Consider the following 24821-nt stretch of genomic DNA (forward strand, 5'->3'; position numbering starts at 1 on the left):
GGAATGTCATTGTACTTGGCTTCTATGATAGAACATTTTGTTTCACCAATGTACATTCATTTCTATTTTATATAGAGCACTTTCTTTTAAAAGTTCATTTCACATTTTCCATGGCCTAACTGCAAAAAAATGAGATACACCCTTGGAAATCCTCTACATTGTCGCTAATGACAATTACCACTACCTCAGGAATGCATAGAAGAAGAAAAAAAACAAAAATGACATTGATGTACCACGTCAAAATGTAATTATATTTATCTCACTGATGATAAATATCTACTTTATACAAGAGTATATTTAATGGTGGTGTTGATTGATTGATTTTAGTGTACTGAGACATGAATCCAGGTTTTAAACAAACTGGACATATGAAATTTCATCAAAATAGTCTCGGAACTGTACAGCTAAAGCACGATATTTAGTAACACAACAGACTAAACATCACTTCGTTCATACAGTTGATTAATTTCCCAGGAAAACAAAAAAGCATGAAAAAAAATTACGGTTGCCTCGGGCCTGTTTTATTATGGCCATTTCTTCTCCCAACATTAAGTCAAAAGCATAAATCCCATAGGACCAAAAAGAAATAATTTCACCGGAACGTTATCTAACCTTCAACCTGCCAAAGACAATAAAAGTTTTTCAACGGACACTCGCCTAAATGTGAGTGATCATGAAAGAATTAAAAGTAACTGCAATTGAAAAATCTCTAGCAACAGAAAAAACATATCCAATGTTGTCTTCTATCAAATGTAATGTTGAGGTTTACCTATAGAAGTTCAAGTGCTAGGATCGGTGAAGTTCAAATTTATCAAACATCACTTGTTCCTCCGCCAGATGCACTTAGAAATTGGATTTGAACCAAAACGTTAACTCTGAATATGAGGTTACCCCAATATTTTTACGATAACATCAGTGAACATGAGATCTCAAGCAAAAAGAGTATGTACAAAGCTCATTTTCTATATTCATTCTATGAAGTAAAGATCACTGTTCCTTCAACAGATGCACAACAAAACAATGCCAAATTAAATTTAATCAATCCACAACCTCGCTGACAGGCGTAACCAGTCTAGTTATAACTACAAGACAACTGCACTATCCTGATCTTAATATCAAACTAGCACTTTTAAGAAGTCCTCGAAGAATACAAACACAGAGGATGTACATTCCAGAAATTGATTCAAGATTGATAGAAACATAATACAATCTAATTCAATTCCCTCATTTTTCTCATTCAATCATTTATATACAGTAATAAACCTATGTATTTAGTTGCAACAATTATAATAACATAAATACGCAAAAACAAAAAAAAAATCTAATTAATACAGAAATTGTTGGTTCCAGACTACAATATTTAATAACCACGAATTGCAAACCCTAAATGTGAAAATTTTCTCCATTGAAAAAAAATATTACAAAACAGGACGGGTTTGGCGTGAAATTAAAAAAAAAAAACAGAGAGAGAAATGAATTACCTAATCGGAAGTCGAAGGGGAGACGGGAATAGAAGAAGGTTTTGCAGAAGAGGATTCGATTTGGGAGATTCTGTTTTCGAGAACGCGAAACTCATGTTCCAAGTAAGAGGGAAGCGCATAACGCTGAACCAACAAGTCCTTCAAAACGGTTTGGGAAAACACGGCATATACTGATGCGAATCCAAAAGAGAACCATAACAATCGACTTCGCGACATTTTTTCTTCTTTTTCGCAATTCTTAGCCTGGACAAATTTGGAGCGGAGTGATGAGAAAGATGGACAGATAAATATAAATATTAACTTTAGATATATAAAAAAATATGTATGAACAAGAAAATTCACAATTTTGTATTAGACATTTTTTCAATTTTACCCTTAATAAATAATAATTTTATTACAATTAAAAGGTTTAATCTTGATTTTCTTTTAATTTTTGTAATTTCTTTTAAATCAAATTTAATTTTATTCCATTAAATCCTTTTTTAGTAACAGTTTTGTTTACAGCATATAAATATAAACTATGTCAAGTATAATTTTTTTCATATTTTATTTTCTTTAAAAATGTTACTTTTTACTTTATTTTATTTTATTTTTAATTTTTTCATTCAGTTTTTCTATTTGTTATTTTTATTTTATTCATCCCAATTTTAATAATTTTCAATTATTATAAGATATAAAACATTTTTAATAAAACACAACAATTAATCAAATAAAAATAAAAGATATATAATTGTCATTACAATTATTTAAAATAATATGAAATAGTAAGATATATTTATATACATGGTTCTATATTATAAAAAAATATACTACACCGAATCAAAAGTGTATTATAAACTTTACAAATCAAGAAGGAATAACAAAATATCTTATTATAAGCTCGAGCTCCGTCACCAACTAGCTCATGCTCACTAGAGACATTTTCTAAGTCACACCATTAAGATAATCATTACGAACGAGATGACAGACACACAGACGAACCGGCAAAAATAGAAGATAAGTTAAAGTACCAAAAGAACATACATGCATTTTAAAACATTAATATTACATTCATAATATAAATCAAGCAATACAAAAATAATCCATCAACCTTAAACTTTAACCATCCGGATACATGTATTGATGTCAGATTCATGGGGGACCTGCCTCGTGTGTGGTGAAACAAATTGCCCAATATCAATATACCACTCCATCAAACTACCACACACTAAGGTTAATTCGTTAAACATCTTTGGCCAAAATCAGTGACTATAGACTAAGACCTCTTGGTACTCTCCACGACATACTTCCTCATCTCTACTTGAGATTGAGAATTATTGAGAGTTTTAGAATCATCCCCCAATCTTGGAGTCCCTATTTCAATTACACAACATTACAACCAAAAGGATTTCTCCATGGAATCCTTTTCACGTCATACGTAAATCCACACTTTCCATTTCATTTGACTATCACCACACATATAACACATACTAAAAATTCATACATAACCTCATGCACAACCATCATAACATGCAGTATTGATCACTAAACAAACATTGCAGTATCAAACATACCTCCCATCCATAAGAATAAAAGAAAAGAATCAAAAGAACTTAACCCATTAAAAGTTACACTCAGCACAACTACTCTGGCGTTAAGCCCCAACGCTATAAGAATAGTGGCGCTTAACACAACTATCCTGGCGCTTAGCGCCAACGAGAGCAATTGCTCTCGGGTTTAAGAGAGCTAAGCATCATACAAAACCACTCAACACTATATCAAAAGAGAACAACTTGCTCTTTAGATGAACCTTGCACCCATCCAAATGATCAAAATGACATCCTAGACAATAGAATTTATTCAAAAACAAATTTACAACTTAAATTAGATACCAATTTGGTGACTTGGTTAGGAATGAAGGTTCAACCAAACAATTTACAACCCACAACTCATGAATCACAATTCTAATGCTTTAAACAAGATTTTCCAATGCACTAACTAGCAAACTAAGTCCTAAATGGCCTCAAAGTAAACACCAAACAATCGTTTTGCTAATAAGACCCTTCCTCCAAGATTTCACATGATAAAAGCCTTATTTCTTGGCTAAAACTGATTCATACATTGTCTTATTGACAAACCAAAACCCTAAAAGCTCATATACCAAATTCTACGCAATTTACATCAAAATTTGTTGAACTAAAAAGCTACACAAGTCTTAAATGGCCTTAAAACCAACTCAAACATCAGGTTTCTCTCCAAAACCACTCCTCAAGAAAATCACCTATTAAAACCCTAAATTAGATCCAAAACTACAAAACTTTTACTTTCAACTACTTCAAGGTTAAACAATAGTTCGTAACTAATTACAATAGCTCAAGTGATCAAAATAGGAAATATACAACAAGTATTCGTCGTAATCATCTCCCAATATCAAATATCACACATATAGGTCAAGTCCAAGCAATTTCACCACAACCCAACAAAATCTCCACAAGCTAAATCTCTTTAAATCAAACTCTAACATACAAATTCAGATTATCAAAGCATTAACATAATAGAAAAGAGTTATTTAACTTCCCTTACCGGTTAAAGGATCAAACGATCCTAAAAAAATCTAAAACTGCGTCCTCGGTTCAGAGATCTCTATCTGTACCTACAAACCACGAAAACATGATCAGGGTACACAGTTAGAACAACTGATTAATAGAGAACTTAAAGGAAAAGCTTAGATGACACGTAGTGAAAAATTGCTCACATGCATTAAAAAATATGAAAACTAGAGAAAATAATAGAAACTAACTTACTATTTTGCAAGAACTCTTTGGCTAGACTAGAAGACCTTGTCGTAGTGATCACTTTGACACCTTCTAATTTTCAAACAGATGACCCAATAGGTAGAACACCTAGAGAAGGAAAATCTCAATATGAAATGCTTTTAGAGGAATAGTAAGATTTGAAATAATGAATTTCGTCTTATAAAACTTCTATTTGTACTACTCGGACCATTTTATGGATGTTTACCATTACAATTTTTTTAATTTTTTTTTCTTCAAATTAAAACTAAACTTAATTTTTATATAAATATTATATAAATATTTTTATTAAAATTATATTTTTATCAACCAGTATTTTCAAAATTATTTTTTTAAACAAATTTTAATAATTATATTAAATAATATAATGAGAGTTGATTTAAAAATAATTTTAAATATTTGTTAATCAATAAGAAAATAACAATACATAACATAACATTCTTATATGTTGACATCCATAAAAAACGCCAACAAAATCTAACCATCAATGATAAAAAAAATAACTCCAGTGTCAACTTAAATAATTTTATTCAATATCAATTCGAAACAATTTTCGCCAATATTAATTTAAAATATATATATTGATGATACTTGTAATAAATTTTGAAAAAAAAACATAAATTAAAATTGACTCAAAATTTTACCAATATTAATATTCTTTTGATCATTAACAACTATTTAATCTCATACACGGGGAAGATTTTTTGGAATTTTATTTTATTGATTTCAACTACTTTTGAGATAAAAAAATATTTACAATTTCAAAAATATGTTTAGAATAATAGTTTGATTTTGTAAATTTTTATGGAAAAAATAAATTGTCGTGTGATGAATTAAAAATTTCTCTCTTACTATTATTGTTGTATGAGCTAACTATATCATACATAATTTTTGTTTCTCATGTAAAGGCTTTTTCCGTTTTAAAATGAAAGTAGGTATCGTAAAACCATTTTCTTGGTAAATTTACTCAAAATATTAATTTGATTATTGAAATAATTTATTTTGAAAGATTTTATACGAAGAGGTAAAGTTAATCTTGAATAGTAATTTAAATAATTTATCGTAGATTAAAATATAATTTAGAATTGAGCATTCCATAAAATATGAAATTATTTCTATCAAATTAAAATTGTACTTCATAACATTATTTTGATATTAGATGAATATATTTTAGAATATTCCCGGTCTGATTTGAGTTCCGTATGAAACTCGAGAAGGTTGGAAGTAATTTAAAATGCACATGCCAAACTAACTCACCTTTCTTCTACTACTATATATAGCCTAATGCCCTTGATCTCCTCCCATCTATTTGGACGCAACCATCGCCAACAACGGAAAACGAACGATGCCTCCTTTGACCTCGTGGCTGCTGCTCGCTATTCTGGCGCTAACAGCGCTGGCGATGCCTCCAGCACGCGCCGCGCCGGTTGCGTCGTTCGACGATCAGCGAGAGTTTGACTATTTCGTGTTGGCCTTGCAATGGCCCGGCACTTACTGCCAGCGCACGCGCAGTTGCTGTCCAACCAACGGTTGCTGCAGAGGGTAATCTAGTAATTTACACCACTTTTTCCTTTCCATTTCTCAATTTGTTACGTTCCATTGGTTCAATTCTTAGGTTTGATCATTTTGCAATTTTACTTTGACTTGAAAACGTGGAGTGATTAATCCGTTTGTATTGTGCCTTTTTTTGTCGAATTTGGACTGTTTTTTTTTGTTGATGATAAAATTACTCTATGGAATGGATTTTTAAGAGGACAAAACTTAGTTATAGTTCTACAGCTACTTTCGTGTTATTCTCTAACCAGAATTGGAATTTTACGTCGGTAATTTGTGTGGATCTTTAATGCAAATCTAGGCGAGTTAGCAAAATGAAACTCTAATTCTGATGGCAGAATAATGGCAAAGGTAGCTAAGGAACTTTATGTAAGCTTTATCTTTTGTTTTTTTGTTATGCAACTTATGTGAAGCACTTGATGAGAGGCTGACATGTTTACGTTTCTGATTGCAGCTCCAATTCTCCAAAAATATTCACCATACGTGAGTATTAGGTTTCAAATGCGGCATTGTCGTGGTGGTGGAATACTTTTTGCTTGTTGTTGTGAATCTAGACCTCATGGAATACTTATTACTTGTTTTTCTTCAATTTGGCTACTTGCTTCGACTGTGTTCTGAGTTAATTTCTCCTTCTGAGGTTGCCGTTCTAATTATAGTCTGCATGGAATACCCGTTACTTGTTTTTCTTGAATTTTACTAATTGCACTGACTATATTCCAGTTTAATTTCTTCTTTTGAGGTTGTTGTTGTAAATTTAGACCATGTGGAATTCTTTTGTTTTTCTATGAAAATAAGTATGCAAAAACATCATTATGTTTAAGACCATGTGGAATCCTTATTACTAGTTTTACTTAAACTTTCCTACTTGCATTGACTATGTTCTGAGTTAATATCTTTTTTGAGGTTGTTGTTGTAAATTTAGATCATGTGGAATTCTTTTGTTTTGCTATGAAAATAAGTACGCAAAAACATCACTATGTTGAAGACCAAGTGGAATCCTTATTACTAGTTTTACTTGAACTTTCCTACTTTCATTGACTATGTTCTGAGTTAATACCTTTTTCTCAGGTGTGAATCCCTGGTCCGGTCTAGAAAAGCAATGTAAAATTCTACTAATATTTTAAATCATTGAGAAATTAGCTTAAAGTATGACTTTTTGGTTTTTGTTTCGTTCTGAGTTCTTTTGTCTGTCATTTCTTCCTCATCAATCATTTTCTTTTAGATTACTTTGTTTGTTAAAAATAAATCTGTTTTGGGTGGTAAAAAACATATTGATCGTTTTGCTTATGTCCGTTGAGTAACGAGGTTCTAGCAACAAATAGCTTAACAGGTTCTGTCTACGTGTATGATAGATGGACTCTGGCCTGACTACAATGATGGAACCTGGCCATCCTGTTGTTCTAGAGCCAGTTACAATCCGAAAGAGGTATATTGCCCAGCCTTATTTTGCAAGTCATTTGATAACAAATAACATACACTGGTTTCATGCTTTGACTGATAAGAGATTTCCTGAAGAATGAAAGTGAATTGGCTCTCAGAGTTGTACTGGAAAGTTTATGGCCGTTTCTTGTAGTTTTACTATGTAATTGGTTCAAAGCCAATTAACTATTGATTGAACAAAGCCAAGACAGTTCTCTTTTTTGCTTTTGAAACTGCAATATTTTAATGCTTTCAAGTGTTAATTGTTTGTATTTTGGTTGGTTGCATTAGTGTTACTTTTATATATTATTACAATTTGGTGTCTTCATTTCCACCATTGTTTCATCTTGTGTGTAGATATCGACTTTGACTAATGCTTTAGAGCAATATTGGCCATCATTGAGCTGTGGGAAGCCATCATTATGCCATGGTGGGAAAGGAACATTTTGGGCTCATGAGGTGGTTGTTGGAATTAGTTAGCTTCCTATTCAACCTTAAATTATCATGGACTAATTTTTCTTTTTTCAATTGCGCTTCTTGGGTTATCAAACCTGGCTGGCATCGGCAGTGGGGTAATAATCTTTCATAGCTTTTGGTTTCTTACCTGGTTTAATGAGTTTATTCATTGTTTTTCTTGAGTATTAGTTGCGTTGTTTTCCTAAAACCTGCAACTTGTGGATCGAGTGAGGTGTACCCGGTGTTAAATTGGTGCAGAACAGAATGTTCAAAGTTTTTAATACATCTTTGGTTTTACTCTTTTTGCTGTTTTCTGAGGCAAAATGATATGGTTTTCTTGTACTTTTACCAATTTTCTAATAGTGTAATTTCATTTGCAGAGACACATGGCACGTGCTCTTATCCTGTATTTCGAAATGAATATGATTATTTTCTGGGAGTTCTGAATGTCTATTTCAAATACAATGTTACTGTAAGTTTGCAAAATCTTTGCTTTTTTAGTACCAGAATTTTCTCTGTTTTTTCTTTAGGCAATGACTTCATATGAAATATGATCCAAATACATTGATTGACATAATTAAATAAATTTGTACGTTTCTCCATTCCATTGATCATTATCATTTTTCCTCATAGATATAGCATGAAAATTTCTTTACTGAATACTATTAATTAGACAACTAAAGGTTATTACTCAATGCAACTGTCAATTTTTACTTCTATCTTCCCGCTTCCAATCATCCATAAAAACTATTAAAATTGTATACTGATTAATAAGTTAGGCATCCCCTGATTCCTTCTGCAATAGGTATAACGTTTCAGTGCCGATTAATGGATTATTTGACCAATAATACCTTCCTCCGGTTGCTAGAATTTGTCTGTTGATTAATGAATTAATTAATTTGTGGTCTTTTTGGCCATGGTGCATTTGAGAATATGTGAGAGATGAGTTAGGCCATGGCTATAAAGGAGAAGCTATCCACGAGAGAGAATAGTTTCAGAGTAGGAAGTATTGGGAGGAGACTTTAGCGTTTCTCAAGTACTCTGGGAGTGCTTTATTCTTTTCAATTCTGCGTCTAAGTTCTCCCAAATTGGCTCTACTGAATATAGTCATTTTTTTCTCTGTTCTGCACCTATTACATTTTCATTTTTCTTTTTCCTATCTGCTGAACCACTCCAATTAGTCTGTTGCTAGTGTGGTCCAAATACATGCATAGAGCCTGAATTATACCAAAAAAAAATTGTTGGTAACTTGGGCTGCCATCTTATCGATTGGCATTGAAGACTTAAAATCTTGGTCACAGGTTCTCAATTGTTGAAAAACTGCTTAATTGGTTTGGTGCTTACTCTATTTTCAGAATGATTACTAGTTGTGTTTGCAAAACTTTTTCATTGTTAGAACTAATGCTTGCCTGCATTGGGACACACTCTGAATATTGTTTTTTTCAACACTTCTCCAGAGTGTTCTAAATGAAGCTGGATATGTTGCCTCTAATACAGAAAGGTATCCCCTTGGAGGCATTATCTCTGCCATTGAGAATGCTTTTCATGCCTCTCCTTTAATAATTTGCTCAAAAGATTCTATTGAGGAACTTCGTCTATGCTTTTACAAGGATTTCCAGGTATGAAATCTGCTCTACTCTGTAATATATGTTTAGCACACAAGAAACAAAGATATGTGCAAATATTTGTCTTATTTATGGTGGGAGATTGGCATATTTAGATTTCATTTGATGAATTGAGAGATAAATTGTTAGGAGTTGGATAGTTTATGAGAGAAGAAAGAAAAGAGAGTAGGCAGTTAGGAAAAGCCGGGAAGTATGGGTATAAAAGAAATAACGCATTATATTGTGGGGGGCAGAAAAAATGATATAATTTGTATAGACCGGTTTCAGGACCTGGTGAGAGGGGTTAGGCCCTCGTCTTACATGTGTTCTCTTTATTCGTTACAGTGAATAATATACCCATTATTTGATTCTTTCTGTTGTGTGAGAGTGTGTATCAGTGAGTGAGGTAGACAGTTAGGAAATTATTCTCGGATTCCTAACAGAGTGGTCCGACCTGCCGGATCCTTGCGGAGAGAGATCGGAGTAATGGAGGGAAGAAATGAAGGACGTCTAAACGTGGTGGACAACCAGCTCAAAGCGATAGAGATTGCAGTAGACGGACTGAAGGCTGAAAACGTAGCGATAAGACAAGACTTGGCGGCCATTTGCCAAGATCTTCAGGAAATCATGCGGATGTTGGGGAATCGCAATCGCGAACATGAAGATGGATCGGATGGGAGTCAAGTATCGGTGAACGGTATGCGAAGGACGAGGCGAGGCGAGAGGGTGAGAACGGAGGGCGCGAGGCGGATCGAACGGAGGGACAGTTCCATTGGAGGAAGAAGGTGGAGCTTCCCGTATTTGATGGAGTGGATCCTCTGAACTGGATCAACCGGGCGAAGCGTTTCTTCGAGTTACAAGGAGTGACGGAGGAAGAGAGGGTCAACATCGCATATGTCAGCATGGAAGGGAGTGCTGGCTATTGGTATCGGTTCTGGCAGGAAAAAGCGACAATCCGCACATGGGAAGGGCTAAAATGTGTGATGATTGGAAGATTTGGGGAAAGGAACCAGGGCTCGATTTTTGAAAGGCTCATGACAAACTGTCAGACTGAGACGGTCGAGGAGTACATTAGAGACTTCGAGATTTTGATAGGGCAAACAAGCGGGGTGACGGACGAGCAACTCCTAGGCTATTTCCTCGGGGGTTTACAGGAAGACGTGAGGAATCGAGTGCGACCGCATGATCCACAAAAACTCATGACGGCGATGCGAATCGCGAGAGATGTGGAGGTTCTACCGGGAGGAGCTAAGACTTGGGGAGGAGGCGCGAATTGACCACAGGTATTGGGGGGACGAACGTTGGGGACGATAACCCGAGTGGAACCGATGCGCAATCCGGAGGGACGGATGGCCGACACGGAGAATGTAGGCTCTGGGGAAGAGATGGAAACTCAGGACAGACTACGGGGAGGGGTGTGAGTGCTACGGGGAACAACACCATGGGCAGAGGGGTGCGAAACCTTCCATATCACGAATATCTCAAGAGATGGGAAGAAGGACGTTGTTTCAGGTGTGGGGGGCAATTTGGACCTGGTCACCGTTGTCCGGAAAGCAGCTTGAGGGTGCTGATTTTGGGTGAGGATGGGGAGGAAGACCCTGGAGAAAGCGAGGCAAAGGTGGAACACAAGCGGCTAGAATTATTCTCTCTCGGCAGGAGGATTGACCCAGCCGAGAACCATGAAACTTCAAGGGAGTTTGCATGGTTGACAGTGGCGCTAGTCACAACTTTATATCCAAAGCGTTGGTTGAGGAGTTTCAACTGGAGGTGGATAAAGGCCAGACTCATTCGGTCTATTTGGGGGACGGACAGAGGAAACAAACCCAAGGTCGTTATAGAGGGGTAGTGTTACAGATTGGAGGAGTCGAGATTATAGAGCAGTATCATGTCTTCGAATTAGGGGTTGTCAACTTGATTCTGGGAGTGGATTGGCTAGCTAAGTTGGGGGAGGTAGTGACGAATTGGGACAAGTTGACCATGTCCTTCAAACAAGGAGGAAGAGAAGTGATAATCAGAGGGGACCCGACGCGGGAAGTAATAGCACCTGAGGCCCTGCTAGCATTCTTGGGATTATATGCAGTTTATATAACTCTTATTCGCATGAAATTACCGGATAGTGATGGAAAGTGTTAGGGAACTAATTGTATCTAGTAGAAGAAGAAACATTACCCAGCCTAACTGCCTGGCAGTTAGGTAAGTCAGTAAAAGGGGTGGGTTGGTTGGTGAGAGAGGGGGGGTCTTGGAGTGTTATTGTTTGGCGGGAACTCTTGTAGTTCTTTGGAGGGAGGTTAAGCTCTCGGGCACACAGTGTATCTTGTACTCTTGATTCTTTGGTAATACAAGGAGGTTATTCAGTGTGAGTGGGTGTTACTGGGTTTCTATAGGTTCTTGATTGTAAGGACCTATCATTTGGTCCGACCTGCCGGATCAAGAAGGCGGCAAGATCAACTATGAACAACCAAACGGAGGGAAGATTGGATAATCTTGAGATTACGGTGGAAGGAATTAAGGATGAGACGGCTGCGATCAGGCGTGACTTACAACAAATGATGAGGTTGATGGGGGGAGGCCAGAATAATCAAGGGGGTGGCACGGAAGGGAGTAGCAACTCGGTGAATGATAACCCCGAAAGACGCGACTATGGAGGAATACCGCAGAACTGGCGGAAAAGGGTGGAGTTGCCATCGTTTGAAGGGGTAGAGCCGCATAGTTGGATTAACAGAGCGGAAAGATTCTTTGACATCCAGAGGGTGGCTGAGGAGGATAAGGTTGAACTGGCGTATATTAGTATGGAGGGCAGCGCGAGTTACTGGTTTAATGTTTGGAAGGAAAAAGCCAAGATTCGTTCTTGGACGGCCCTAAAAATGGCGTTAGTGAATCGGTTTGGAGGGGGATCCAGAGGATCGGTGTTTGAACAGCTTGCGACAATACGGCAAGAGGGATCAGTGGAGGAGTACGTCCGGAGCTTTGAAATATTAATAGGTCAGACTCGGGGGTTATCGGAGGAGCTGGTGATGGGGTTTTTTCTCGCTGGACTGCGAGAAGACATCAGGGGACAAGTCCGCATTCAAGATCCTCAAGAATTCATGGTTGCGATCAGGATCGCGCGGGACGTAGAAGATGCGATAATGAGGGCGAAAGGAGGGGGCTGGAACGGGATGGAAATTAACCCATCGGGGTCACGCATGGTAGGTTCGGTAGTACGTGGCGAAACCGAACGCCAGTCCACAAACCGGACAGGGGGAACGGAAGACAATGGATCAGCTAGGAGAGAGGGAGCGATGCCGGCGAGCAGCTCGATAGGGAGTGTGACCGGAGGCGCCGATAATCGGGGACGGACGGTGCGAAACTTACCGTATCCGGAATTTCTTAAAAGGAGAGAAGAGGGTCGTTGTTTCCGGTGCGGAGGCCCCTTTGCTCCTGGCCACCGATGCTCGGAGAAGAGTCTGCGAGTTTTGCTGTTGGCGGAGGATGAGGATGACGAAGCGGAAGAAGGGATAGATCAAAATTCAAAACCTATGGAGCTATCAGCGTGTTCCGTCGGAGGGTTAACCCAACCGAAGATGATGAAATTGAGGGGGAAGATTGGGCACAGGGAGGTGCTAGTCCTCATCGACAGCGGGGCCAGCCACAACTTTATTAGTCGGAGACTGGCGGAAGAGCTGAAGTTACCCATAAATAATACGCCCCCTTATCAGGTGAGTTTGGGGGATGGACAGCGGAAAGAGACGAGAGGGTGTTGTGAGCAGGTAGAGATCAGATTGGCGGAGGCCGTGGTTGAGGAGAGGCTCCATTTGTTCGAATTGGGCGAAGTAGACATCATATTGGGGGTTGAATGGCTAGCTAAACTGGGGGAGGTGATGATAAATTGGAAGGAAATGACAATGGGGTATATCGTGGAAGGTAAGAAGGTGAAGATACAAGGAGACCCAGCGTTAGCCCGACAGCTGGTGGAGCCTCAATCTGTATTAAAATTGACAGATGCTGAGTCATGGGTCATAGCTTGGGATATGGGCCAAGTGGAGAAAGAGGTGGACGGTGAGGGGCAAGTGGATTTGACGGAGGAGGGGCAGAAAGCAGAATTGGAAACCGTGTTGCAGGTGCACTACCACGTTTTTCAGGTTTGGGAAATGTGCGTAGTGGAGCAGGGGACAGGAGGTGACGTGACGGGTGAATTGACTGAAGCTCCCTGCACGGTTACAGCATGTGGGGAAAGTAGATTTTCATTTACAATTAACCGAGACAGCAAGAATACACTCAATATTTCATGTTCCCCAACTAAAGAAGGCTGTGGGTGAGAAGAGGGTGCCTCCGTTGGAAGATGGGGCTATATAAAAAAAAAAAAAAAAAAAAAAAAAAGAGCAGTTTTTCAACCTTGGGGACAAGGTTGTTGGGGAAGGGGAGTATTGTTAGGGAACTAATTGTATCTAGTAGAAGAAGAAACATTACCCAGCCTAACTGCCTGGCAGTTAGGTAAGTCAGTAAAAGGGGTGGGTTGGTTGGTGAGAGAGGGGGGGTCTTGGAGTGTTATTGTTTGGCGGGAACTCTTGTAGTTCTTTGGAGGGAGGTTAAGCTCTCGGGCACACAGTGTATCTTGTGCTCTTGATTCTTTGGTAATACAAGGAGGTTATTCAGTGTGAGTGGGTGTTACTGGGTTTCTATAGGTTCTTGATTGTAAGGACCTATCAGAAAGACTGGTGAAGCTAGTACAGCTCAGTTTCTGGGATATCTTGGGCTTTTCAATGTTTTAATTTTTCTTCCCGTTGCCCTCATACTAAACATTACCAAGATGGAAAGTTTTCATTGTTGGCCAATACGTGTTTTGAATAGAAGACAACAGCAACTTGAAGAGGAGTTAAGAGAGCAAGTGCTGATAGAAGGGAATGAAGGACGGGTGGATGGAGCAACAAGCAGTTTCCAGAATTCAACCTTGGGGACAAGGTTGATTTTCAGGATGGGGGTAATGTTAGGAGTTGAATAGTTTATGAGAGAAGAAAGAAAAGAGAGTAGGCAGTTAGGAAAAGGCGGGAAGTATGGGTATAAAAGAAATAACGCATTATACTTGTGGGGGGCAGAGAAAATGATATAATTTGTATAGACCGGTTTCAGGACCTGGTGAGAGGGGTTAGGCCCTCATCTTACATGTGTTCTCTTTATTCGTTACAGTGAATAATATATCCATTATTTGATTTTTTCTGTTGTGTGAGAGTGCGTATTAGTGAGTGTATCAGTGAGTGAGGTAGATGGTTAGGAAATTATTCTCGGATTCCTAACATAAATAGCTTAGTCTGCGTTAGCTAGACTTTTGAATTATTGATGTCAGTGTTGTACTCTGGTCAATTTTGATGTAATACTGCATAAGACACATGTAATAGTTATGAGATCATTGAGAAGTTTTAGACCTGTATGACAGACATTTAACTCAATGTATAGAATTGGTAGGAATTTGGTTTATTTGTAGAAATTTAAGAAATACGCCACTGGTTAAACAAACTTTCATGTACATTATCAGAGAATCCCCATTAATTCTATGATTTCATGGGATTCTATTCAAAAACAGTAATTTGGCCATTATTAATTCTAGAATATATTGTTTGCCGTTTTGCAGCCCCGAGATTGTGCTGTTAGTTCTGATGTTAAAATTGACATGGTTACTTCAAAAGGATGTCCCAAGTATGTTGGCTTGCCTGAGTCGGTTTCAGTAGGTAAGTTCACTGCCATTTCATCTTTTATATTCTTATTTTTAGTTGTTTCAGTTGCTCTTAGCCACCAAACTAATTTTCTATAACTTACATATTGACTTTAGTGACCAGTGGATTAAGGATGAAGGAGCTGGTCTGTAGTCTGTTCTAGTTATCATGTAATGAAGCATTTGTTTGGAAAATGGTTAATAATTTTTGGACTTCGTGGGAAAATCTGAAATTGATTGACCTGAGGCACGAGTTTGGTTAGATTAATTTAATGTGAATTGAACTATCGAGTATTATTGACACTTCGTCAATGGTAGGTGGCCGCGCAGATTGATTTGTTCATTAGCTATTTTTTTCTCTTTTTGATTTAATTGTAGTAACATGTTGGTTGTTAATTGAACTAAGTATGAGCAAAGGCTTCCCAATCCTTGCTAATCCAAGATTGCTAATGCTACACCCTTGAGGTAGTCCTGGGCTTAAAACAACTGGGGAGCCAAGAAAGTATTTTTTGGGCCAAGAAATCACTTGAAAACAGTTTTGTCCCTCTCCAACTGCCACAGATACTTACCCTCTCACATACCTAGCTGAAGATAACTAATAGAATTGGAATTTTTTGTTATTGGTATAATATAAACTATTGTAGTTAGTCTGCAAACTGCTCAATTACGTGAATAATATCTCAATCCCAGTAGTGGCTTTGAGTGAGAATCCCAGTGTCAATAAAGATGCCTCCGGTATGAATTTCCAAGGGTATCACCGATGTTTGGAACGTTTTTGTAATCATGTGAGACTTTTCAGAACTTGTGAAAGTATACCTGATAGGATATAATGTAATAGGTTATAATGGGTAATGTGTGCAGAATAAAACGAAACAGTTTAGGAATTAGTTGGGAGTTTTGGTTAGTTAGTTGGGGGGCCTGTATAAGAAGGCAGGGAGCTCTTGTGTGAAGTCACTTTTGGATAATCTTGTAGATTGAGCTTTGGCTCTTTGTGAAGGGGAAACCCTTGGAGGAGAGAGTGCTCTCCTATTCTTTGTGTTCTATACACTCTATACAATAAAGAATATTACTCTTTTGTCTCTTTTAAATTCTGGGTTCCTATCAATACCCTAGAAATGAATGTTTAAAAATTGCGAGGCATACCAAAGCCAGGGCATAACACAGGCCCAAAAGAGTAAGGGGACTAACAGTTGATGTAAAACAAAATATTCCTAAATATCCATGCATCATATACCCAGCATTCTTAGACGGTGTTCAACTTAATTGCTAATTTGTTCCAAAAATTTACCTCAAATTTCAAAATTATTGTGAGAGTGGAAAGGGGTGGGTCTTTCCTTTAGAAGGAGCTGCTTTTGTCCAGGTTTATGTTGAGATACTAGGCAATCTGTAACTGTTATCTGCTGCTATTTTATTGCTGTCTCTATTGTCAAGTATTATTACCTAGTGGATGAAATTTCTTTGATTTAAACATACCTTTTAATATGAAATTTTTTTATCTCGTGAATTCGGCACAAAGTTGTGTGAAAACGTTGATCATTACATATTAGGAAATCCATTGCAATTTATTAATGCCACAATTATCTATGCGTTTGTAGGGCGCGACGGACTTCAAAGTCAAGCCTCTGATGATGCAGCTATATAAGGTTATGGTACTGTAATTCTATCTGTAAATTTCTGTATCTTGCGCAAGAACAAAGGCACACGAATAAAATTATTTAGATGTTGTACCATTTATCAATTTGGAGACAAGTGAATTGAATGAAGACCTGGACATGTGGATTGGGATCTAGACGTGCTAAAGTCTGGCCGAGAAAAATGAAGTGATGCTTGAAAGTATTATTTGGGAATTGGGAGCTGTCCCGAGCCTATTGCCATGTATTTGGAGTCTGGGTTTTTATCATTTTCTTTATTATTGGAAGAGTGTACATCCGTATAATGGAATATGTTGTATCATATATGGAACTATGAATATATTTACTTTTCCTATAATTTACCCTACATCTCTGTTTCTTTGCATACATTTGCATCACGTATGAATTCATGTACGAGTTCGTGTTGCCTTTAATTAGGTGAGTGAAACACCAGCCAGACTTCAGTCGACAAAAACTTGCCATTTTTATTTTTCGTTTTTTAATCATTCATGTACTTCAATCTTCGTTTTCAATTTATGATCATAATTGAGAATAGGCCCTGCACCATGTTAGTTACAAAATGACAATCATTACATCGTTTATTTTCCCCCTTTCTAGCTTCAGTAGGAATAATAAGCCCGGCTTCAATAAGATTAGTAAGACTTACTCATGCTTACCACATCTTTCAAAGTGACACCACTTGCATAATAATAGAGACAAATGAAGGCTCTAAAACTTCTCTTCGTGATTACTTTTCTTTGTTCATTCTTTCTTCCAAGCCCGGAAGCAGACTCGTGTACCAGCAATCTAAGCCTCAATGTTTCTATCCCCTTTGATACAACCAACCTTCTCTGCCTTTCTGTATGGGATGCTCAAAGTTTCATCCTCAGAGTAAGTGCACCATTTTTGAATTTCAATCTCATGTATATGACCTTATTCCAGTAGCACCGCATGTATATACTAACCTATGTGTAAACTTTGCAGTATGCTCAGACTTATGCAAACATTTGGAGTTTCATTCTTTCTACCCCAGACACAAATTCTTACATAGCCATGGGATTCTCTGTCAGTGGCGGCATGGTTGGTTCAAGTGCCATGGTGGGGTGGGTGGCATCAAGAGGAGCCAGTGGAGGGATCAAGCAGTATTATCTTGGTGGGGTCACTCCAAATCAGGTGGTTCCTGATAAGGGCAACCTACAGGTGATAGCCAATTCAACCTTCATCACTTTACAGAACTCTCGTCTGTTCATGGTGTTTCAGTTACAAACCGCTGATCCTTTGTCCTCGCTGATATTTGCCACTGGATCCACCGGTTTATTTCCTGCACCACCAAGCTTTGCACTAACCAAACACCTAGACAAGGTTTCCACAAGAATAGACTACTCAAAAGGTTAGTTAGAAATACTCTCTTAAATGATTGTTTTCTTTTAAATAAATTTATTTTCTAAACGACAGTCTACGGACTTATTAATCGTATATGAGCTAAATGTAATGATTATTTTCCTTACAATTCGGTAATAACTTAGCTGTTGTGATTTTTTTTTAGCCATGATCTGAAAAAGTATTGCTTGAACAGTAAACCTTAATTTTCTACGTCGATAACTGAGTTTTAAGGCAAAATCAAAAAAGATTTTTTAGTTATGCTTTGGCTTGATTAAGTTTTTCTTTTTCCTATTATTAATTTAGTCTTTATTCAATCTGGTACCTCAATTAATATAAGTTTATATCCCTCAATTTAAAAAATGCAATAATGTAACTGTTTTCAAATTTAGTAAAATTCCTTAATTTTTAAAATGCAACAATATGATGGTTTATTTTTGTTGAAGTAATTTTATTGGTTGTATAAATTGTCACTATATAATAAATATAAATTACATTACTTGTAAATTAAAATTATTAATGTTAACTTGGTGCAGATTAATGGTTATATTGTTAATTGTGTAAAAATATTAACTTGGTGGATATCAAAATGAAAAGACCTGATTAAGTTTTTATTTATAAGACTAAATTAAATAAAATAAAAAATTATTGAATACAAAATAATTAATTCCTTTAATTTTTAACAAACTTCTGATAACTGAAACAAACAAAGTTAACTAGTAGTGAATAATATATGTTTTTCTTTTCTTTACTTGAACCCTCTACATAAATATGATTAGTGGCTAATATTGAAGTGTGCGTCATTATATATCATTATGCCTGTGGTTGAAATTTGACGGCATACTATTCAGAATTCATTGATTCAGCCGGAGAATTCTTTGGTTGGGCATTATAGAGTGGGTGAAGTGTTCAATCAAAAACTATACTAGTAAAAGCCAAAACAAGTAGAGAAGAGTAAATAGTGGAACTTCACGTGTTGGTTGTGACAGTTCCATTTCTTAGAACATTGAGTCCTCTTTTCGAAACATAGTGAGAGAAAAAAAAACACAGCCGACAAACTGGTTTGTGTTGCAACAACAGTCTTTAGTCTTAGATTCACACGTTCTTTTATGTTCTCTCCGACTTGGAAGTTATGGAATAACAACCAGATCGAGTTCATTTGAAGCAATCTGATTCTTCAACTTTAGGCCTTAGGTTAGGTAGGGTCAACCTTAACCGTATTTCTATTTCCCCTGTCAATATATGCATATATTTACATTAAAAACTTTCGGTTCATAATTTTATTCTAGAATTTATAAAACCGTAGTTTCTCTCTCTCCAAATATATAATATCTTTTAGCTATTTCTATTGCGCTCATTTTAGTGAAGAAAATCAAAGTCAAAGTTAATAAAAGAAATTTTTTGTTTAAATCTTTTTTAACGAAAAACTAAATAACTAAATGTTTTATTACCTGAAGTTTTAATATATTTTATCTTAAACTGCAAAAGTAAAATAAAAATCGAATCATTTGTGAAAAAAAGAATACATATTTCAAACTATTAAAGGATCCCGATTTAGATTTTTGCCTAGGACTTCAAATGTCCTTGAACCCATTTTTCGTCCAAATAAAACTTCAGTAAGATGTATTACTCCTTTTTTCCTCTTCCCACTCATTTAGAAGTTTCAGACGATACATCCTTTAGTCAATTATCAACATGTATTTTAATTTTAAAAAATCGTATCCTCATCATTTGGTTATACACTTATTATTATTATAAATTCATGTTGTTGATCTTAATCTTAGTAACTTTTAGTGCAGGTTGAATCAAATAAGATTTATTTATTTATTGACTTTAATTTTTATGCGTTTTTAGTATATTTTTAACATCAATTAAAAATCAATTAATTTTTATTGACTTTAAACTTTTTGGTAGATGGAAAGTATACTGACCCAAGGACCCAAGAGAAAGAATAAGGAAAACAAGCCGGACAATAATTATGGAGAGTTGCGTGCTTTAAGGGACCTAAGTTGAAATATAAATGATAGATATATACATATACAATACGATATACAAAGAGAGGATACAGAAATAAAATATACGACACAAAGAGTTAATGATGGAAAGATCACATAGAAAAAAATAATAATTATAGTTCTATTTAATGATATTGAAATTCCCAATTTAAGTTTTTATTGTGATCTCTTTTCTCAAATCATCCGTAGACGAGACTCAAAAGTTAAAATTCATGAGAAAATCTCAAAGAAAATAAAGCAAATTCCACTTCACCCACTCCATTTCATGCATTCTAAATTTGAAGTTTCGTAGTGTTAATAAAATTATCAACATGATAGGAAAAAAAGTGCTTTCAGTTTCTATTCTTCCAATAAAATATTTTGTATTAATAATTGCGTCTTTGAACTTTTAAAAATATATAGATTTAACCCTTTTTATTAATTAATTTAACCACATTAAACCAGAAGTATAGAGGACTGTAAAGACTTTTTTCCAACTTGACATTATTTCTTTGGAAAATGGAGGTTATTAAGACAAATACTGTTTCTTTAAAATACCGGGTTAGCGTACTAAGGATCACTGACTCCATACAAAGGATGCTTTAAATTTGAAAAAAAAAAAAATTCTCTTTCCAAAAAAAAAAATCAAAGTAGATATAACATAAGAAAATATAGGGAGAGATTGCTTTTTCTTTATAAGAAAAGTGATATTTTGACATAAAAAACTTTTTATACTCATTTTGGCGTTATCTTTTAATTTTTTTTCTTTATAAATATAAAAGTTGACCTTTTAAATGATTATTTTATCCTCAGTATGTTCCCAAATGACTCATCTATCATTTTCCTTTTCATAATTTACTTTACGTTGGCAACACTTTATTGTCTTTGAGAACATGATGATTTTTCCATAATCAAAATCAATATTTTGTTATGAATAAAGGAAACTTAAAAATAATGATAAAATATCACATTTTTATATTCGTTTACATATAATATAAGTATAAGAATAAAATGGTGATAGTGAATTTTGGTATTTTTTAAGAAAGAAGAGAATATAAATAATGAAAAAAAAATCAAAAGAATATAAAATATTTATGTGTGTCAAATTATCATTATTGGAAACTTAATGGGTTAAGTTAGCTAGCCTTCCTTTCACCATGATTATTGATACACCGCTACCTGTACCATTGTTTATTGTATCAATCTTTCCCTTTCCTTTACTTAATCATATAGCAGTACGTCTTTCTTGCTTTAACAGTCTCATGAATACGTTTGCAAACACACAACACAAGCATAAACAATAGAGAGAAATGAAGATATCTGTAGCATTTCTCATGTTCACTATTTGTTTACATGCTTCAGCCAACATTGGAAGTTCACAAGGGGATGGAAATTCTTCACAAGTAGATGGAAGTACTTCACAAGCACCAGACTCCTGTGTCTCCAATCTAAACCTCAGTGTTCCTCTCCTCTTCGACACAACCAATCTCAATTGTCTTCCTGTTTGGAATGCTCAGGGGTATATCCTTAGAGTAAGTCGTGCATTATTCTTGAATTAACCAGTTTTTGTAAGTTAGTTCAAAATAACCCTTCAAAGTTATGTTATTGTCATTATAATATGATTGTGTATCCAATTTCAAGATCAATGTTTGGATAACAAGTTTAACGGTGACCAATCATAAATTAATATCAAACCAACTAACCGTATATGGATGCATTAACTGTGCAGTATTCTCAGACTTCTCCAAACATATGGAGCTTCATTCTCTCAGCACCGAACACAAATTCTTATATAGCAATGGGGTTCTCTCCCAATGGAGGCATGGTTGGTTCAAGTGCCATTGTGGGGTGGATCGCATCCAATGGGGCAGGTGGAGGCATGAAACAGTATTATCTAACAGGACTCGCACCAAACCAAGTGGTGCCAGATAGAGGCAACTTAAAAGTTCTAACCAACTCAACCTTCATTACATCACAGTCCTCACGTTTGTACATGGCATTCCAGTTACAGACCAACCAACCTCTGTCCCGGTTGATTTATGCCTTTGGACCTAACGGTGTGTTCCCTTCAGCACCAAGTTTTGCATTAACACAGCACCAAGACAAAGTCTCCATTACGTTGAATTACGCAACAGGTTAGTAAAAAATCAGCCATGCAAGAGTTTTTGCACATTCTTGTGAATAAATTAACTGAGTGAATCGGGCTAGGGGAACATGCATGAGAAGAAATTACATTAATCCCTTTTTCACAAATTTTACTCCGGGATACACAATCTTTTTACAGTAAAGGTAAGAAGAAGAAAATGAAATGGAAAAATATGCTAAAATCAGTGATACGATGAAGATGGATGGACAGATAAATTGTGTAGTATATATTGCATAAATTATGCATCTCTCATGATTTTATATGTGCATATGACAAGGTTTGAAAAAAATGATATTTCGAAAACAGGTAGACCAATTAGGATTATTCTAGCACTGACCTTTTGGTTGAGTTGATTTTGACAAATGATTGGACCAATACCTGGCCCATTCTTGCTGTCAAAAACTATTTTGCAGTGGTTTGTGGTTGTTGAGAGGACATTCTTTTCTCATATTCATGTAAGAATAATCTAGTTGAAATGTAAATCTGACTCGACCTTCCACCAAACCAAACCCACATATGTTCTTCTTTTTTGTATATATACATACATATATATATATATATATATATATATATATATATATATATATATATATATATGTATGTATGTATGTAGTTGAGTAGCTTGGCCAAAAGGTCGACATTTTGCTCTTCCTTGTGGACTTTAATGTAAAATGGGAAATGCTACTATTGTTCATGCTTGCCCTCAGTAAGTTCGTGAATAGATATAGTAGTCATATTTGAATATTAGGGATGACATTGAAAAGGTTTTTTTTTTTGTTGGGAACAAACATTGAAAAGGTTTGTTTATGATATTATTGGAAACAGGTTCAAGTGCATTAGGAAAGTCATATATGAACCTGAAAAGAAGCCATGGAGTGCTGAATATCTTGGGATGGGGCATCCTAATCATAATGGGAGCAATAGTTGCTCGTTACTTCAGGGAATGGGATCCATTTTGGTTTTATTTTCACGCTTCAGTTCAATTCTTGGGTTTTGTTCTTGGAGTAATTGGTGTAATTAGTGGTTTTGTGTTGAATAATCAACTCCATGTTGACGTTACTCTTCACAAGGCTCTTGGAATCATCATTTTCGTTCTAGCCTGCTTCCAGGTATACTTTACATTTTAAATAATTCTGCACTTTATCTTAAACTTTTTCAAACTATATATCCTTTGGAATACTCAAAAACTTTATATGGTTTTTGTAGGTAATGGCTTTGCTTGGTCGACCAAAGAAGGAATCAAAAGTGAGAAAGTATTGGAATTTATACCATCATAACATGGGGAGAATTTTGATTATACTAGCCGTGGCTAACATTTTCTATGGAATCCAATTAGGGAAGGAGGGAAGTGGATGGAATATAGGTTATGGTATTGTGCTGGCCATATTACTTACAATGGCACTTACTTTTGAGACACAACTCTGCAGTAAAGACTAAATTTTTTTCCTTCATACATTTTAATTTCTTTCACCACTGCCTTTTATTTGCAACTTTACTTCCATTTGTAACTTATTTTTGTACCAAGAGAATTTCTCATCAATTAATTTTATGTTTAACATATATTTTAATTATGCATGCCTCTTCCTCTTAATGCCAAAGCTAGCTTCAACAAATTGCTGTCAGTAGTCCATTACATTATATAAAAATGAGATTGTACAAAACTCTATCGTTGATAAAGTAAACATACATTAATTAAAAAATATATTTCCACCCCAACGTTTAATAACTGGTGTTGTACTAAATACTTTGAGAAGTTTACAATTTTTTTATAAACAAAAGACACAATTCTACACATAGTAGTTATAATGAAATTAAATCTCCAGATTTTTCGAATCTCCTAAATGTGGGGATGAAAATATATAATATAATTGTTCCATCAGCTCAAGAACCAAATTGTCCAGTTAGCTCAAAAATTGGACTTGACTAGGTTACGATTTCATGGGAACTGGTTGAAAAACCGAATCTCAAACTAAAACTGGAGTTCACGTTAAATATAGTTATAGACGTAATTAAATCAACTCTAGTCATAGATTTGTGATATTGTGATAGGTTGGTTACATTCTTTGTACATTAATTATTATTACTGTGAGACATTTACTCACTTTAGTATCGGAGTGCTTTCTGTGTATAGCTTCCCAATTTAATGGAATAGTGCAAGTGTGAAGTGGAAAAAGAACTTTAAGGATGAAAATAAAAAAAGTAGAAACATATAGAGTGAGAATATGAAGTAAAAATAACATTAGTTAATGTCAAAGTTTAACCTAAGTCTAATTTATACATCAGAATTGTTTTTTTTTTCAGCATATTCCTATGCAAGATTCACGTAATTATGAGTCTTCACATGCATACATGAATGCCTGATTATTATTTTGCATAAACAAAGAAAATTAATTAAAATGATTAAAAATATTATTCAGATATACTGATGTCAACTCTTTATTTTTTATCAGTTCAATATTCTTATTTTATATAGCAGAAGTTCAAGTCACATTATGAAGGTATATCATTATTACCATGATAAGAGGTATGCTACAAGACAATAGTTCCAACAACAAAGTCTCCTCAAACTAACTTTTGGTTGATTGTGAAGCTTAAAATTAACACCGTACGCAGTTGGCTGGTTGGTCTTCTCTAACATTTGAATGAAACAATAGCAGTGCCTGCATGTCTTGTTC

At 35.6% G+C, this 24821-nt stretch overlaps 3 protein-coding genes across 4 annotated transcripts; 2 read left to right on the top strand and 1 right to left on the bottom strand.

Annotated features, from left to right (window-relative positions):
- Positions 1-230: 230 nt before the first annotated feature.
- LOC148191389 (fanconi anemia group D2 protein) lies at positions 231-1768 on the bottom strand. Of its 2 annotated transcripts, XR_015783054.1 has the most exons (3): positions 1482-1768; positions 770-875; positions 231-619 (listed from the first exon to the last, which is right to left on the bottom strand). XR_015783054.1 is itself a non-coding variant. In XM_088102399.1 (2 exons), the coding sequence occupies exon 1, from the start codon at positions 1695-1697 to the stop codon at positions 1482-1484; it is 216 nt and encodes a 71-aa protein (XP_087958525.1). In that variant the 5' UTR covers positions 1698-1764; the 3' UTR covers positions 231-619. The 2 variants fall into 2 exon arrangements, 1 of the variants encoding a protein (XP_087958525.1); XM_088102399.1 differs by lacking the exon at positions 770-875 and having other exon boundaries at positions 1482-1764.
- Positions 1769-5519: 3751 nt separating this feature from the next.
- RNS2 (ribonuclease 2) lies at positions 5520-16993 on the top strand. Its single transcript, XM_088101496.1, has 9 exons — positions 5520-5815; positions 6282-6310; positions 7180-7253; positions 7604-7705; positions 7815-7818; positions 8083-8174; positions 9160-9321; positions 14915-15011; positions 16591-16993. The coding sequence occupies exons 1-9, from the start codon at positions 5619-5621 to the stop codon at positions 16635-16637; spliced, it is 804 nt and encodes a 267-aa protein (XP_087957622.1). The 5' UTR covers positions 5520-5618; the 3' UTR covers positions 16638-16993.
- A 146-nt stretch (positions 16994-17139) lies between these two features.
- LOC124839784 (cytochrome b561 and DOMON domain-containing protein At3g07570-like) lies at positions 17140-23717 on the top strand. Its single transcript, XM_088101495.1, has 6 exons — positions 17140-17517; positions 17611-18016; positions 21363-21532; positions 21730-22135; positions 22972-23255; positions 23353-23717. Exons 1-6 carry the CDS (start codon positions 17347-17349, stop codon positions 23581-23583), a joined length of 1668 nt encoding a protein of 555 aa, XP_087957621.1. The 5' UTR covers positions 17140-17346; the 3' UTR covers positions 23584-23717.
- Positions 23718-24821: the final 1104 nt, after the last annotated feature.

This window comes from Vigna umbellata, chromosome 11 (genome assembly GCF_029865625.1).
Source record: "Vigna umbellata cultivar VRB3 chromosome 11, Vumbellata_1.0, whole genome shotgun sequence".
Lineage (NCBI taxonomy): Eukaryota > Viridiplantae > Streptophyta > Magnoliopsida > Fabales > Fabaceae > Vigna > Vigna umbellata.